Here is an 18,140-nt window from a genome sequence, read left to right as displayed (position 1 = left end):
ATCTGTTTTCATCGTCTTCATCACAGGTAATGTTGAAAATAGTAACACCTTGTTTTACTACTATGTTTAGTACCGATGAATTTCAGCCAAAATATAACATGAAATGGCTGCTGTGGTAGCCCTTCATAGCTGAAAGGCTCTTGTAATCAGGGTTTATCCTGTTATATTTCATGTTAAGACGATATAGGAACAATTGGTTGTTGTCCTTTTGATTGGAGGTTATTCCATCGCAAAGCACTTCCCACCATGGTGATAACACACCCAGTTACCCAATCACAGCTGGATAAACAGAGGAAACTGAGTGCAAAATGTATTATTAAATGGTTTATTGCAGAAATGCCTTGTCGTTGGCTTGGATCTGCTGGTAAGTTTTAGGTCTTGTTAGTCTCAGTCATATTCACTACACTATGGCACTCCACCTGACTGGCAGTATAATATGTAGTTTTACCATTGATTTGATACTTCATACAGTACATACTAGTTATAAAGTTGACATTGTGAAATGTTTGTGGTATTGATTAGATGATATGGCAGCTGCAGGATATTCTGAGATTTATTTTTTTCTTTTAATCCCTGAACAAGTTAATTTCTTTCAAATAATGATTTCTCACATTGTTAATCTGTTTCTAATTTCTAATATAATTATCCTCACCATAAAGACTTGACATATATATATATATATATAATATTTAGTGCAATATCCACTAAACATGCTCAAAGCGCTTTACAACGGGTCCCTAGCCAATGGCAATACTTAACATGTAGGACGAGATGTGACACTTGTTAAAGCCATATTCTTTTTCAGACAGGGACAACGCTGTTAATAGCCAGGTACTCATTTTACACCTGACTATTGCGAGAGAATGAGTAAAGAGCCTTTTCCTAGGACTCAACTATGCACCGCTCAGATCGGGACTCGAACCTTGGATCTATCGATCTAAATGCGAGTTTCTTACCACAACACCACATAGCCGCCAAAAGAGCCGTTCGTTGACTTCAATATCTAGTTTGAAATGGCAAATTTTGATTTGAGTCGTTTAACTCATAACTGTGTATTTACTTGCTCCACTCTTGATTCATTTCAACAGCTGAAGATGAGACATCAACCCAGATGGAATCTTACCTACACAGGGAAGATGTCACAAGACTGTGTGAAACCAACAAATGTGTCGCTGTCAAACTTGTATCCAACAGGTAATTACAATGGATAACAGTTGGCTGGATGATACTGTGTATCTGAGATCTCATTTAGCGCAAAGGTGTTACGATTAATGCTAGTTTAAGTTTTCTTGTTAAGTCATTCTCCTTATTTGTTCTTAGCTTGTTGAATCTTAACTTCCATTTTGATTTTTTTTTTTTTTATATTAACTACAAAAGCTAAAATTGACTATTGTTAAAATTTTAAAGATATATATCCTTTTCTTATTTTTCCCTATCAGTATGTTGGCTTGATGTAACCATCGTTAAATAAAGTTATTGCTTTAGACCCCAGGGGATAAGTTTCAAGAACAATTTCTTTTATCTTGATATTTTACTACCTGTAACAATATTCCCCCTCCATCCATCCATTCTCCACTCTTATCAATTTGTTTACTTTTACATTGTGTGTTATCCATGCTGCTCAACTGTACTTTATGATTATTAGCAATATTTTTCTTGGAACACTGAGGAACAATGGATGACATAAAGTTGAAAAAAATAAACTAGTAAAAGAACATAAAATGGAATACCACTGTCTCCATTATCAGTCATAAAATATATTTCTTTTGTGCATTTCAGACCGTTTAAATCTTTGTCCAAGCCTTTGGATATTTTGACTTTCAACTTACCATGCTACATTGGTTTAAGAAGATTGGTTCCTTTTTTCCTGGTTAAAAAGACATTGTGTCTTTGTAATTTAATTTTTTTATAAACAAGTTTTGCTGGAGGCAACATAGAAAATCATATTCATTTTAGATTTTATGTATGATGTTTTTGTTTATTTCATTTTTTTTTTCAGCAACGACTGTAAATTCTTCTCACAGATTTGTATCCTTTTCAATGAGTTTATCCCCTTTGTCTTATTTTTAATGAATTATAAGCGGGTGGTTGGATGGGAGCATCACCCTCGAAACATATACCTATGATGTTCACATGGGTATACGATCCGATAGTGATGTCGTTTCTTCTTCTCTTTACTAGCCTATCCTGCTTCTTTGGTTTGTGATTGTACTTTTGACAGGGGATATTTTTTTTTCTGTAAATCTTCTGCCTGTTTGTTCTTGGTTATTTATAATTTAGCTTATGATATCTTTAGGTTATGATTTTGATTTACATTTGTACTATTTTTGTTAGATTGCTTGTTTTTTTGTTTCAGCAGTCTCTCATATAACCTCAATGTGTTGGAAGAGACCTAAAGCAACAAACAAACAAAAAAAACAAAAAAACAAATGAATTATAATAATTTTTTTAAAAACATTTGCGACGGCAGATAAACTCTAAATTCTCTATATCCATTTTCTACCTCTAGTAAATACTAATCTAGTACCTGTTCTGTCATTTCCCTGTTGCAGCTGTGACCTAATATTGACCGCAAACATTGTTTTAATGTGTGGCTATGTGGTCTAGAGGTATAACACTCATCTTCAGATAGGAAGGTCCTGGGTTTGAGTCTGACTCTGACCACTGCATGGTTGAGTCCTTGGAAAAGACTCTTTACTCATATTCTCTCAGTGTACTCGGGGTGTAATATTATGAGTACCTGGCCGTTAGCAGCATTGTCTCTGATGGAAAAAAAAATGTGATATCGTCTAACATGTTAAGTGTTGCTGTTGCCTTGGGTGCCCCTGTAAAGAGCTGTTAGCTATTGGATATTGCACTCTATTAAAGTTCATGTTTTTATAAAAAAAACAAAAACAAATAGTAATGATTTTTAGATTGACTGTAAGGAGAAAGTTTTCCCTTTTATCAGTTATATAAAGTTAAAGCTTGTACCGTTTGTGACTAGATGTGAATAACCCATCCATGGTTTTTGCCATGCTCAAAAATGTGCTTTGCAATGCTCTATTTACATTTCCGTAACTTTTCACCCAGTTCCTGTGGTGGTCATTCCTTCCACCTTTTTCATTGGTGACAACGGGACACCCTTGGAGGTCATTGGTGAATGTAAATCACCGGAGGATTTCCTGCAGAAAGTCACAGCAGCTATTGAAGTATGAAAATAATTGAGTTAATTTTGTATATTAGAAAAAAAATATATCGGTGCAATTAACTTGACTTGATTGCAAATTATAGCAGTTGTGAATCGGGCAACGAAAAAGAAAAAAAACTAAAGCTTATTCCTTTTTTTTTCTTTTTCTTTTTTTTTTTTTGAGTCAAGATGCAACAGTATTATATCGGATTAATTTATATTATGCTAAAAACTGAATCGAATATTCAAAAATATGAAATGTGGCTTAAATTTATATGTTGTATTGAGGGAAGTAGATATGGTTTCTCAAAGTTAGATCTGACAATACTGATCATCTTTACTTTAAAAGCCTTATTGGTTAACTGGTTCACATGCAAAGGGACCAAGATCTATTCTGAGTTAAGTCAAGATTTTCTTCGGACCCCCCCACCCCCCTCCTCCCCCCTGTTCACTCAACAATGACTGGGTATCTGGATCTGTAAGACCTGGTGGAAAGTACTTTTCAAAATAGACTCGCGTCCTAACCAAAGGGTAGCAAAGCAATTGTTATTGTCCATTTCATGCTATAGAATCCTGGATAAGCTCTAGCTTCATGGATTTTGAAGGACTTGTTTGCGTTTCAACCTGACATAATACTAGCTTGATATGATTGGTCACATATAGCATATAGCTAGCGTTTGCAATGCTTGACTGTAGGATTTAGCGAAACAGATTGAAATAATGAAAACAATCTCATTTACATGTTGTGTAAAATCAATTTTGTTATATGTAATGAGAATCTCTTTCAATACAGTTTGAAAGAAAGCCTTAATTTTAGCTTTTAATGATAGACAAGAAGTTAACCGGTATGCTTCGGAAGTGATATATATCTCGGCATAGTTAACACATTTAAAATGTTTTGTTTTTTCTTCTTTTTCTTCATATTTATTTCTCAATATTTTTATCGTCCAACTTCAGCTGCAACGGGCTCAGTCAGGACAAAATGAGCCAACACCACAGAATGCCAGCGTCGCAGTGGAACAAACCAGTCAACTACAGAGCACAGCTAGGATGGAGGAGGAGATCAATGCAAGTGTATCAAACAATGCTGATGGTAGGAATAGCATCAAATCTTAAATAAAATTTTTTGATCAACGAAAAACTGGGAAGTAGGGATTGGTGCAAGATAACAACAATTTTGAAATGGTGTTGGTGTGATGATGTGAGACAATGCATTAAGGAAAATATAAGAAAAAATCAGCCTTTTTCCCAGGTTTTTTTTTTTCTTGTATTTTTGTTTCTACTTTGTCTGACATGGCATTATCACTAATTCATATCTTGATCAATATTTCTCGCAAAAAATTTCATTGAGAATAAGAAAAAAATTTAAGATTTGAATTTTTAAAATATTTTTTTACTTTGAAGTATTCGTCACTCTCACTTACTTAATCCTCTGTAGTGTTTCATCAAATCATAAGGTTGACACTTAAGTAATTTCTGTCTCCCACCAGCTTTAAAGCTTCCCCCAAGGTGCAACTAACGGATGTCATTTCTCTTTCTACTGATCTTCTCCACGTCTCCAGTCTCCAGTGGTTTTCCCTAATTTCAGGACTGCCTTCTCTTCATTTGGCAAACATGGCCAACCTATCTCCATGTTATTTACTGATTGGAGACTTCCTTTCTGGGTTGGTCCTCATCAGTCATGACTGCAGAGGACTCGGCTTTAGACTGCATTGCTGTTAGTACACTAACTATCCTGTTCTCGATTTCTGTCCCTGACATAACAGTGAACATTTCTTGTCAATTTCTGTAATTTTTATTTTCTAAGGATTGGGTAGTTGACCCTACATCCAGCCTCCAGACTGGAAGGGTCAGGATTGATGTTGGAGTTTCACTCCTAGATTGACTGCTCTCCCCAAGCTAATGAATCCAATCTACCCATTTGGGTTTTATTCAGAGTGTCCTCCTTTTGCATGAACTGCCACCCAAATCTCATGAACCCTGCCTACTCAGGTCTAGGTTGGGAATACAGATGGTGTTTAACCATGAATTTCCAAAGTGTCGTCGCCCTGCATCTTCCTCCCACGTCTTGGGCTCTGTAGGGTTCTGACAAGATGGCTGACTCGCCCCTTGCTCCTTCTCTAGGCTTCATTGCAGGCCAAGATTAGTCTGGCCCCTCACTCACCAATCATTTGGGCAGTCAAAGGCTTCTGGCCACGACAAGGTTTTGATCCAGTGGAGAGATTTGTCACTGTAAGGATTTTATTAAAAAGGGAATTAAAAATTGTCCTTTGAAGATCTATTGTGTTTTCAGATTTGATTTTTATTCTCTTCTTCTCTTTTATTTCTATTTTCCTATCTTCATTTCAGTTGGAGCAGTTGGTGGAGTTGATGAAGGAAATGGAGACGACGTCTCACCAGAGAAGAAAGCCAAGACGGATGATGACTTGAGTTTAGAGGATAAAGTGGAACGGTTAGTTGAGTTTTAAATGTATGAGATTTTTTATATATATATATTTACTCTCAAAAATTAGTGACCACTCATAGAGTTTTGTTTACACAGCTCCTTGTACTCACTAGTGTGTTATTGTTTTGGGGTGAGTCTCTAATCACTACTGACTATCTTATCTCCCTGTTTCAGGAGGCACATAGAAAAATCACATGTTTTCACCATTTCAACTTTTAAAATCTACCAGTCATTTCCAAAAATAATTTGAATGTTCAGTATATAATCTTTAACAGTTAAATTCCACTATGAATTCTAAACTTATTGGGTGCCTATGTTGATTGAAAGTCAAGAGAAATCGTGCTATTGGGCACTTGGAAGCAGGATTATCAATTTCTTAAGTAAGTCATCTGCAATGACGAGTTATTTAAGAAATATATACACTCGAGCACGGAAATCTCGAACTAGTCAGGACCAGGCCTATTTGTTCGAGTTTTCCGTGTTGAATATTTTACAGAAGATATGAGGGAGGTAAATGTAGGTGGTCTTGATAACAGTCTGATTATAACGATAACTCTCCATTGTTGTGAACTCTGTCAAGGGTTGATAGTGAGATAATTCAATTTTCTTTTCTCGGCCATCTTTTACAAAATTATGAAGAGAGTTTTCACTGGTGTTGCGTTTAGTGCGTTTTGTCTTGTTCAATTATAGTTACAGAAATGGAGTGACAATTCCCATTGCGTGTGCTTGATAAAAAGTCAAAGCCGGCATATCGCATTGTGGATTACACAATTAGCACGCGACACCATTTCCTACGAATCCGGTGCCTAAATTACTATCACTCCTCACTTAACACCCTCAGGCTAAAGAGAGAGGGAGGGCATTGCTCTCACACAGCTCTCATCCTGCCTTCCCCACCCCTATTGCCTGTATCATTTTAATACATTTTGCTATGGTACTGGCACCTCAGATTAAATACCCCTCTGTTCAGCATGCACACACACACACTCATGCACACACACACACACACACACACACACACACACGTGTAACACATTAATTGACACTTTGTGCTGTGGGGAATGCGATGGCATCTTTCGTTTCCGTTCAACTCAAACAATTTTTTAAAAAAATTCAATTGACTGCAAGGGACGGGAATGCCCAGTTTTTTTTTTTTGAGATTTCCGTGTTGGCCTCAGAAAGTGTTCAAGATTTTCGTGTCGCCAATACTAACAAAATAGGATTAAAACGGGGAATTGTACCGAGTTTGAGATTTCTGTGATTTGGAGATTTGCATGTTCGAGATTTCCGTGCTCGAGTGTATGTCATATATTTTTATTTATTAATATTGATATTATAAATGTGCTTTTACTTTTACTATTACTTTTATTTATTTCATTTACTCTATTGCTTTGTAAAATAATGTAAATATAATATGCTTTAACTTTTATTTATTCATTCGTTTTGTAAACCAATCTCCTTAAGGATTGATAAAGTTTATTTTATTTATTTATATTAATTTATTTATATATTTATTACTTATTTATTTATATTGTTACAGTTGTTGGCTTGAGAAGGGGATCCAGTTTTCCTCTAATTTTTGTGCGTTTTAAATTGAGTTTATTTATTATTTTTTTTCAATACATTTATTGTGCTTTGCTTCCATTGACCTTTTTATTATGTAAGCAAATCATTTTTCTATCCGCAGTGCCAAAGAACTCATTAGGTTGAAACAAGAGCAGAAAATGATGACAGAATCAGAAGTAAGAAGAAATTTTGAATTTTCCCTCATCAAATTCTAGTGGTTAAAGGACCCGTTTTTGGCTTTCTTTTACTTTTCATAGACGTAGATATTCACTCTCATTCTTATTGTTTATGGTCAGAGTCTAGTTTGTATGATTAGACAATGTTATTGTCTAGGTGTCACTAGCTCACTTTGCGACGCTGCACTGCGGCTGACGCCTGGGTTATTCCAGTCTTCCCTTGGAATAGACCCTAAAGAAAAATTTCCCCATGGGGATGAATAAAGGGAATTATATTTTATCATCCTTTTTTAAAAAGTCTTCTGCAGTATTCAGATTTTTGTAAAAGTTTATTTTCTTAAATCCTTCAGCCTCGTGTCCAAAATATTTCATATTTTCAGAAAACAATTGGCAAATATAATGTAATTTAAATTGATTTTTTTTTTTGTCCCAAGATGCATCAGGTTGATTATTTTATGATTTAGCTTTAGACTGATAGTGTTTTTTTTTTCATTTTTGGCATATTCCTTTCATATTACTGGAAGATCTTGAGATTTATTTACTTCAACTTACTGAGGGGGTTTCCCTCAATTTCTTCATTACACAATAAATCGATTGTGGATCCCTAACCTAATCATTCATAAATCTATAGATAATGAGAAATTAAAAAACAAAACAAATCTCTTTATTAATATAGTAATAATGATAATCCCAGTCGCAATTTTCTTCGATGTTGTGACTTAATGACAAGAGTAGAAGACAATAATGATAATAATAATAATAATAATAATAATAATAATTATTATTATTATTATTATTATTATTATTATTATTATTATTATTATTATTATTTTTATTATTATTATCATTATTATTATTATTATTATTATTATTATTATTATTATTATTATTATTATTATTATTATTTTTATTATTAGTATTATTATCATTATTATTATTATTATTATTATTTTATTATTATTATCATCGTCATCATCATCATTTTATTTATTTATTTATTTATTTTTACTGCCACTAGGAAGCAAAGAATAAAGAAAAAGAGCGTCGTAAGATCGGTCAGGGAGTCCAGCAGCTGCGACAGTCCCAGAAAGAGATGGAAGTGTTAGAGGCAAAAAGAGAACTGAAGAAGGAGAAAGAAGACGACAAGATTGCCAGGCAGAGAGTGAAGGAACAAATTGCTAGAGACAGGTAAATGGTTAATGATAAGCGAGCGCCATGTCTGATGTAATTTCACAATTGTTTCCTTATTCGAGCATTTCAGCCGTCTTAAGGAAAAAGACCGTATGTTCACTTGTAATAAGAGGCCACAAACCGTGTTTTTCTTTAAGATGGCAGATTTATATAGTGCAGTATCCACAAATTGCTCAAATTGCTTTACAAGGGATCCCAAGCCAATAGCAACACTGAGTATGCAGGACAAGACATGATACCTGTGAGGCACAATTACAATACATATTTTTTCGATAGACAACACTGTTGAGTCACAGCACAAATCCACACTTACTATCTTTTAGATCCACTTTCTTGTGAAATTTTAAGATTTTGTTGTTATTGTAACTGCTAAATCAAAAGGAATTCCAGTTGCCTATTCACTGTAAGGTTAAGCAATTAGTGTTGACTATCTCCTCCCCACCTTAAAAATTAGTGTTGACTATCTCCTCCCCACCTTAAAAGAAAGGAAGAAATAAAAGTTTTAAAATAGTTGGACAGGGGATTGTCGACTTGCCAGGGTTAACAAATATAAAATCTATATCCATATGAGTAAAAGACAAATCTTAATTCCATGAGATATTTTTTTATGATTCAGTCCTAACATATATTCATATAACATTACTTTGTACTGTTCAGTTAAAAAATGTATTCATTTTAAAGGGTACGTTTTTTTGTTTGTTTTTTTTCTTTTATATCATATTTACAAATTTTTTTTTTTCCTTTAAACTTTTAGCTTCAAACCAGAATATATAATAAAGTAAATAATCCGAATTTGGCTGAATTTTGCTCCTCAAAATGGTTGAATTCTAATTGATTGGTTTGAGGCAGAATAAAATCTAATTGCCAAATTTGGGCCCAATACAATGAGAACACGGGTAACTGGGATGAGGCCTCATGTGGGAAATTGTATCACTGGATCAATCCCGTGGGGAGGCACTTGATAGGGTCATAGAGAATGCGGCAAATTGTGGTGCATGCAAATAATAGGCAGCAAACATATTATAATGGCTACCTTGGTTATAGAGAATGTGTCCTTATCCATGATAGTCCCTTGAAACATAAGATCCTTTTGAGAAGTAGAAAATAGTGTAGAAATTCTTTTAAAAAGGCCTTTAAATAATGATATCTGTCTGTTTATTTATTTTTTGGTGTTTATTATGTATAAGATGCAGTCAAAATCATTAGTTCACTATCATATGTTTTTATTTAGATATGTAAAACACAAGCAAACTACCACCATATATTCAATAAACCCTCCGTAGCTGAAGGCATAATTTAGTCAAGTCACAGGACTCACACAGCAACACGATCAGTCAACCTTGGGTTAACACGTCAACCCGCTGTGGGGAAATATGTATTTGTCCGATGATATTTACCAGTCTTCACAGTAATTCTCAAATGAGGTCAGACACATTTTGTCTCTATTCTGTAACAGGATCGAATAGATAAATAAGTCATAAAAGCAGGGTGTCGTACAAGCAATTTCTCCCAACCCATGTCTTCACTGCACTGGCCCTTACTTCCACACTGCATTTTGAATGTGTATAAAACTTCTTATTTTTGAAAAAAAAAATACTTTAGAGCTGAAAAGAATGCTAGATTTAATGAAGCAAAAGCTGAGAGAGACCGAGCAGCTGAGGAGGCCAGGAAGAGGAAGTTGGTGGAACAACAAGAAGCTGCTGCTGCCGAACAAGCTAGAAGAAGGTAGCATTTCGTTTTTATCTTATTTTAAGCTATGGTATTGAATATTGCTGCTTTTGATATTATAATCATTATTATTATTATTATTATTCAGTGGCAATGGTTTTCCTCGGATCTGCGGAACTTCACAATTTTTTTGTCAAAGGAGGAATCTTGTCTGTTTTTAAAATTTATTCTGTTAAAAAATTTACATTGAGCGTGACCCGAGATAAAAAACAAAACAAAAAACGATTGGCAGCAAATCCAAAGGAAGTAATTGAAGTTTATTTTCAAATATGGAATGAACTTGGCGGCAACTTAATTTGTACTTTGACAGAGTCAATGCACATAAGAGTATGAAACCACTGTGGGTAATTATAAATATTGCGCACACTTTTTCCAAGTCTTTTTTTTTTCTGTATCCTTCAGTATTTTTAGAATTATAAATTTTTATTACACATTAAAAAATAATTAGATTGTTACATAAAATAGTTTTTTTTTTTTTCAATCAATGTATTATTTAAACTGGTTTTATGTATTTGACTAAATGTAAAGAATATTATAAAATGTCAGGTAACTAATGTGCATGACTGTATTGTACTAACTCTTCTATTTTTTCATTCATGTCATCTCTAAAATCAGTTTTTTAAACTTTTGCTATTTGTTATATTGCAGAGTGAAATAATACCAATAGTAAATTATCTAAAGATAACTTTAGGTTTTCAGAAGTGTGATGATTTTCTATCCTCCTTTTTCTTCCTTCAGTGACATCTCGAGAATCCAATTCCGTTTGCCAGATGGTTCAAGCATAGCCCATCAATTTTCTGCCACAGACACGTTCGCCTCAGTGTTTCAGTTTATCACAGGGGTGAGTTTTCTTCCCTCTTCTGTTTGCTTTATGGTATTTTATAATGGATAGAAAAGAGATGACCAATGATCATTCTTTCCAGGTGACTCAAAGCAATTGTCATTTTTATTTTCTCTCTCTCTCTCTCTCCCCCCCCCCCCCCCCCCCTCTCTCTCTCTCTCTTTTTCTCTCTCTTTCTCTTCTAAGACCAATTTATAACGATTGATGATGATGATAAAAATAGTACTATTATAGTAAAATGATGTATGGTGATAATTAAATTATTAATAATAATGATAAGTATGGTGGTAATAATGTTGATAATAAACACGTTAATGATGGCGTTGATAACTGACAACAACAAAAAAAGAAGAGAGAAAATGAGAAAGGGAAATGGTTCAAAAACAAATTATTTTTTAATTATTCAGTCCCATAATCCATTTTTAAACGATATCATCTCCAGCACATGGGATGCGCCGTGACCCTCTCTACTGCATTTCCAAGAAGGACCTTTACTGAGGCAGACCATGGCTCGACTTTGCAGGAATTGGCTCTGGCTCCGTCCGCTGTCATCCTTGTTATTCCGGTTTGCTTTTTTCTTTCACTGTTATTTAATAAATTTATTTATTCAATTATTTATTTTATTTATTTATTTATACATTGGCTACAACAGTTTGTCAATATCAATAAAGTAACCTGGTAATTCCACGACGTCCATGTCTATCACTAATTCAGATTGCCTGGCCTTATTTGACACAAAATTCAAGGTTTCCAATTTTCAATATATTTACGGAATTCAGTATGTCTGTTAAAAAAACCTTTGTATACTTTCCCCACTATTTTCTGAATGGAAACAAATACATATTGTCTTTTTACGGGAGTTCAGTGCTCAGATAGTTGTTGGTCGATGTTCGTGTAAAGTTTCAGTAAATTTTTGCCTCTTGAATTGGCAACCCTGAGAATCGATACTTACTGACTGGATGTAAAAACCTGCTGAGAATGTTAACAGAGATCAAAGCAATGTAGATTTGACCTAAATGAATACTAAGTTCCTAGAAGCTGTGGACTGTAACATGTAATGTCCAAATATTGAAGATACCAGCTTAAAAAAAGAATTAAATAACAAAAATTAAACATTTCGGCATCAAAACCTCCTCATCAGACAAGAACAAAAACAGTAAAAATGTTAAAACATCACTTTAAATCCAAACAGTCATCTGTTTTTGACAGGAGAAAATAAAGGAATTTATATTAATTGGTATGTGGGGGAGGGGTGTTGGATGGGGGTAAGATACTTCATAACTCAGTCGGTAGCGTGTTCGCAAGTAAAGAGTCTAATATCAGTTCCGAGTTCAGTCAAAGTTTTTTAACCACACAGCATTCGAGTAGGTAAACGGTCTGCTTGATCTAGTGGAAAGTGAACTACAACAGATTGGCATCCCATCTTTTTCGAAGGAGAGCGAGTAAATGGTAATGTCTGTAAAAAACTACATAATGTAAATATTGCTGCTCGAAGCTCGGAGAAATAAATAACAATGTGAAATTGAATGTAAGCTTCAATTTAATATACGAAAACAGATAAAATGGACGTTTCAGGTTTCCCCTTTATCAAAAATGATGATGATGATGGTGGTGATAAAACATTACATTTGTTGAGTGCATTATCATATCACGAGGAGTGCTAAGCAGAGCGCTTCACAGGTGCATCAAGACATTAATTCGGAAAAGAACAATCTTAAGATGCTTTTTTTAGCACATCTTCTAATGAATGAGATGGATCTTTACTCACATTTTTTCACCGTCCTCAGGTGTAAAATGAGTACCAGCTGGTAACAGCATTGTCTTTGTCTGAAAAAAATGGCAAGGTCACCTTACGGGTGCCATGCTAAGTGTTTCTGTTGGCATGGGCCTTTTTGTAAACCGTTTTGAGCACACATTTTAGCAGCTATTGTGCTTTGTAAAATATCAGTTTTTTTTTTGTTTCTTTTCTTTTTTGTTTTTTTGTTTGGGTATTATTTTTATTTTCTATTTATTGGTCAACAGGGAAGCCGTTCACGTAGTGGAGTGGTGAGCAGCAGTGGCGGTATGAGTATCACCAGCATTCTCTTTTCACCCATCCTGTTTCTGTGGAATATCTTTGCATCCTTGTTTGGCCTTTCATCATCATCATCCTCCTCATCGTCGTCGTCATCCTCTTCACCATCCTCAGCACCACCTCCACCATCATCGTCCACTCCAACATCTGCTAAAGGCGGAGACAGAGATCCTGGCAGGTAAATGAAAATGTAAACAACTAGGCCTATTTAACTCACTCAACCCTAACACCGACTATATCCGGAGTTTACCCAGGTTACTTTTATCCCATGCCTATTTATTATATTTTTTTTCGGAGACAAATTATAGACGTAGTATCAAAGCTAATGTCTTTAGTTTTTACATGTTAATGATAGTTGAATAAAACTATCTATGTAGGTACATCTTCATTTTAATACATTTTTTCCAATTTTGAAAAGTAGCAAAAATCTCTAGGATTGAGTTAGTTAAAAAAAAAAAAGAAAAGATATATCGTATGTTTAGGGGGTCCAATAGCTCAGTTGGTAGAGCACTCTCTTCACAATCAAAGGGACCGAAATTGATTCTGGGTGCAGTCGAGATTTTTTTTTTTTTCTGACCCATCTGTCCACCCAGCAGTGATTGAATAGCTGGATCTGTTAGATCTGTCAGAAAGCTCTTTGCTATAGACTAGCGTTCTATCCAAAGGGTAGCAAGCAATTGCTATTGTCCGTTTCATGCTATAGAAACCAGATTAGACTCCGGCTCCATTGGCCTAATAGCTCTGAAGGAAGGACTACATATTGGTTGTTTATACCGTGTTCATCGCTTTTTCTCATTGCTAGTCTGTCCCCTTTAACTTTTTTTTTTTGCGTGCTTGTAAATGCAAATGTAATCTTTTCACTTTCCAAATCATCTTCCTTTATACTGGTATTAAATAATTACTCAAAAGTGTCAAAAACACTGCAAAACCCTCTAAAACAAATGTATGACCCATCACCTCGAAATGGTGTTGTGTTGGAAGTTGGAGTGATTTAAATACATAAAACTTTTTGCACTACTCGCAGGATTGTAGTACCCTATTGGGAGAAGCCTAAACATGCGTTAGAATCCGAGCTGGAATCCGATGCTCCTGGGAGATACTGTATTTATAGCTAAAAAAATATGAGACTTGGGGGTTTACCTAATTTGTTTTATATTTTTGAGAAAGAATACGGTAAAGTGAAAAGAGTATAAAAGTAATGTTAAAAATCAGGTGTAAAATAAGTTCCTTGGTGGTAACTGTTGTCTCTGTTTGGGGGGGGGGGGGGGGGGGAGTGGTAATAAATAGGGCCTTACAGTTATTATGTCATGCCTTACACGTAAAGTTATGCTGTTGGCTTGAGACCACTTTAAAAGGTCTTTGAGCACATGTTGTGAATATTGAGCTTTATAAAGACTTTCGTCAAACTCACATTTTTCCTTTTAAAATGTGGATTTCAGTGCAAGACAAAGAGAGAGTTCCTCTCGCCAGCAAGGTGCCATTCATCGATTCCGAAATGCTGAGGATGATGAGGACGACGAAGACAGAGCCACCTGGAATGGCAACTCAACACAGCAAATGTGATTTGTACGAGGACTGTGGATTTGTGTGGGGTCATGTGACTGTTTATCTAGTGATATCAAATTATGTCAGAGACGCAGAATCTACTGATATAATTGAAATATACAGATCTTTTGATGGGAAAAAAAATTGACTGAATTCCGATTTATTTTCATCTAAAATTTGGACTATTTAGCCATTGCTGTTGAGGAGAACTTGAGTTTTTTATTTTTTAAATTTTGTATTCGGAACTGAATCCACATAAATCTTGCTTAAGTTATTACATCTCCTTTATCCTGTACCACAATGTGGCGTTTCTTTGACATTTTAAAGTTGCAATTTATATAAATACACACATGAACACATGGGTCAAATAGGGTAAATAAAAATCTCTTATCTTAAAATTAGAATTTTTTTCTCAAAGATTTTTTTTTTTACTTTGCTTTCTCTGGCCTTCATAGGAATAAGATGTGTGTTTAAAGTTAAAGTCAAATGACATATAAAGTTAAATTTAGTACAAAATTTTCGTTGAAAGATAAATTTGAGATAAAGCTTATTGATATAGTTTATTGCAATGATTTAAAGTGGTAATGGTGGCTATAGTAGTGGTGATGATGGTCGTGGTGATAGATGTAATGATTACGACGGTATTTGTGATGATTGATGTGGTCGTGATGATAGAGATTATGTCAGTGGAAAGATGATTGTAACGGTGGGGAATGTGATGATAGAGATTGTGGCAGTGACAAAGATCCTTGTAACGGTGGGGAATGTGATGATAGAGATTATGGCAGTGACAAAGATGATTGTAACGGTGGGGAATGTGATGATAGAGATTATGGCAGTGACAAAGATCCTTGTAACGGTGGGGAATGTGATGATAGAGATTATGGCAGTAACAAGGATCCTTGTAACTGTGGGGAATGTGATGATAGAGATTATGGCAGTAACAAAGATCCTTGTAACTGTGGGGAATGTGATGATAGAGATTATGGCAGTGACAAAGATCCTTGTAACTGTGGGGAATGTGATAGAGATTATGGCAGTGACAAAGATCCTTGTAACAGTGAGGAATGTGGTGATAGAGATTATGGCACTGGAAAGATGATTGTAACGGTGGGGAATGCTGTCTTGGTCGTGTTGATGATAGTGGATGCGTTTCAGGAATGATTACGAATGATTGTTATGTTTGATTGCTGTGATGATAATTGTTGCTGTTGTTGTTTACGATGATTGTTTTCTTGACCAATTCAAATCACTGATTGTTTGCTTTTTTTGTTTTGTTTTGTTTTTAACTGCAACAACAGTTGATTTTGTTATGATTTCAAGTGATTCTCATAGAATCGGAGGGGGCAAAAAAAAACAAACCCGAATTAAATATACAAATGTCAAGTGTTACAAGTCTGTGTAAACTGTAAGAGAATAATGTTATTTGAAAGTGTGATTGGCTTTGATAAGCTATACAATTATTAATGCAATACATGTTGTAATTTAAATCATAGTATTTCATTGCTTGTTTTTTGATTTGCATTGCTAATTTGTATTTTTAAAATTATGATTTTTATTTTATTTTCAAACAGATTTAAAGCAGGGTTGCAAACAAGTATGAAGTTGCTTATTTTCATTTTATCAAGCAGTTTTGTACAAAATAATATGCCATTATGAGTAATTTAGATGAAAGAAAAAAATGAAATTGAGCTAAGGATTTTAAATTGTTAACAGCTGTTATTTATTATTTTGACATAATTATGGATGAGGAATGATGCATTTTTAGTTCTGGATTGGGAATTCTGACCTCCCGTGGGTGGGTGGAATGGTCACGTTTTGCTGTGTCTTCTATCCCCATATTTTTTTCCCCCTTTCTGGACAGTTGAATGTTATAGTTTCTTTTTTTGGGGAGATGAAATTTTTTTTCTCTTGTAAATCATCTCTCTGTTATGTACTATTATTATAGTTTTAAATTTAAAGATATTATTGTGCACTTTGTAAGCATTTGAATGAATCCTTAATCATGGGATCCTTTGCTTATGCCTAGATGGGACTTAAAGTAATGTTAAAATCAGCGTATTGATGAATTGGACGGGGATCTCCTGTTCCCTATTTGAACCAGTCCCCTTTGTCTTACTTTTTCTTTGATGCTTTTAACTTCAGATCTACAAGAACTTGTCATCTTCTTTAGATCTGAGAGTACTTCCAAAGGGTATTTAGTAATATTCACTGTATTTGTTTGTGTTATTCAAATATTTCTGCAAAGCAATGGCACACAGCTCGATTTAATGGAAAAACTCATTTTGCAAAAGACCCCCCCCCCCTTCCCCAACGTCATCATTTGTAAGTGTAAATCGACAATAAATATGATGAGTCTTAGGTCTATAATTTATGTCAGGAACAGACTTATAATTGCGAGGGATCATTCCGTTGACAATGTTTGACCTGATTAATTTTGTCAATGTGTGGCAGATTTGTAAACAAAACTTTCTTTCAATCCTCCAGTAATACCTGTTGTTATTGCCATGTTGTCTTTTTGTAAAAAGCATCAAATTAAATTATTTGTCTTTTTTTTTCTTTCTTGAACTTCACGGCTTTCATCTTTTAAAATTTTGTTTGTAGTTTTTTTATGTTATATTCCCTTTTTGTTTTAGTGCTCTTAAAATATTGTGTAGTGACAATAAGTAGGCTACCTATTCCCCCTTTTCTTCCTTTGCTTTGATGTGGTGCTTTAATTGTAATTCTATAACTTTTTACTATCCCACTGTCTGGTCTTCCTTTTTACTGGCGCTGATATGACAAAACATAACTCTGCATAAGCCTCTGAGAGAACTAAGGAAGACAATGGCATTCTTTTACCAACTAGATTTGTTTTTGTTTTTAAGGGTTTTATGGCGCTTGCAACACATTAAGGTCATATTAGCGCCAGTAAAAAGGAAGACAGTGGGATAGTAAAAAGTTATAGAATTACAATTAAAGTACCCAAGAAACAGGAAGACAAAGGGGAATTGGTTCAAATAGGAAACAGATGTAGATCCCAAGAGCACACTATCAAAATACTTAGCTTAGATCACCAGCCAGACACCAGCACAAGATCCCACTAAGAGGAATACACTCAAATGTTTGCAGATCATATGTTCCTCTTTGTCTTCCATTTTCTTGGATGCTTTATTGTAATTCTAGAACTTTTTACTATCCCATTTTCTTCATTTTTACTGGCGCTGATATGATCTTAATGTGTTGCAAGCGCTGTAAAACCCTTAAAAACATAAAAACATTGCCTGAGTTCCTTGGCTGGGAGGGAAACAGTCCGAATATATAGTTATAGTTTTGGGAGATTATATTTTTTTCCTTGTAAATCATTTCTCTGTTATGCATTGTATTATGTTTAGTTTGCATATTATATTATATGATTTGTAAAC

At 34.5% G+C, this 18,140-nt stretch overlaps 1 protein-coding gene across 1 annotated transcript in view; it reads left to right on the top strand.

The window, feature by feature from the left end:
- The window catches only part of LOC144957442 (UBX domain-containing protein 4-like), an 18,404-nt gene extending 1,109 nt beyond the window's left edge, over positions 1-17,295 (top strand). The window contains exons 2-14 of the mRNA XM_078888707.1: positions 1-26; positions 1,089-1,194; positions 2,000-2,028; positions 3,073-3,191; positions 4,127-4,262; positions 5,519-5,621; positions 7,303-7,357; positions 8,376-8,545; positions 10,151-10,273; positions 11,015-11,117; positions 11,560-11,682; positions 13,140-13,369; positions 14,631-17,295. The exon at positions 1-26 is cut by the window's left edge and continues 82 nt beyond it. Coding sequence (XP_078744833.1) covers positions 1-26; positions 1,089-1,194; positions 2,000-2,028; positions 3,073-3,191; positions 4,127-4,262; positions 5,519-5,621; positions 7,303-7,357; positions 8,376-8,545; positions 10,151-10,273; positions 11,015-11,117; positions 11,560-11,682; positions 13,140-13,369; positions 14,631-14,754 — 1,447 coding nt within the window. The 3' untranslated portion in view covers positions 14,755-17,295. The remainder of the gene's footprint in view (positions 27-1,088; positions 1,195-1,999; positions 2,029-3,072; positions 3,192-4,126; positions 4,263-5,518; positions 5,622-7,302; positions 7,358-8,375; positions 8,546-10,150; positions 10,274-11,014; positions 11,118-11,559; positions 11,683-13,139; positions 13,370-14,630) is intronic.
- The last annotated feature ends 845 nt before the right edge of the window (positions 17,296-18,140 follow it).

Source organism: Berghia stephanieae, chromosome 12 (genome assembly GCF_034508935.2).
Source record: "Berghia stephanieae isolate SIO BIC M18660-M18661 chromosome 12, UCSD_Bste_1.3, whole genome shotgun sequence".
NCBI lineage: Eukaryota > Metazoa > Mollusca > Gastropoda > Nudibranchia > Aeolidiidae > Berghia > Berghia stephanieae.
Note: the sequence above shows the minus strand (reverse complement) of the source record. Positions and strands in the feature narration are given on the sequence as shown.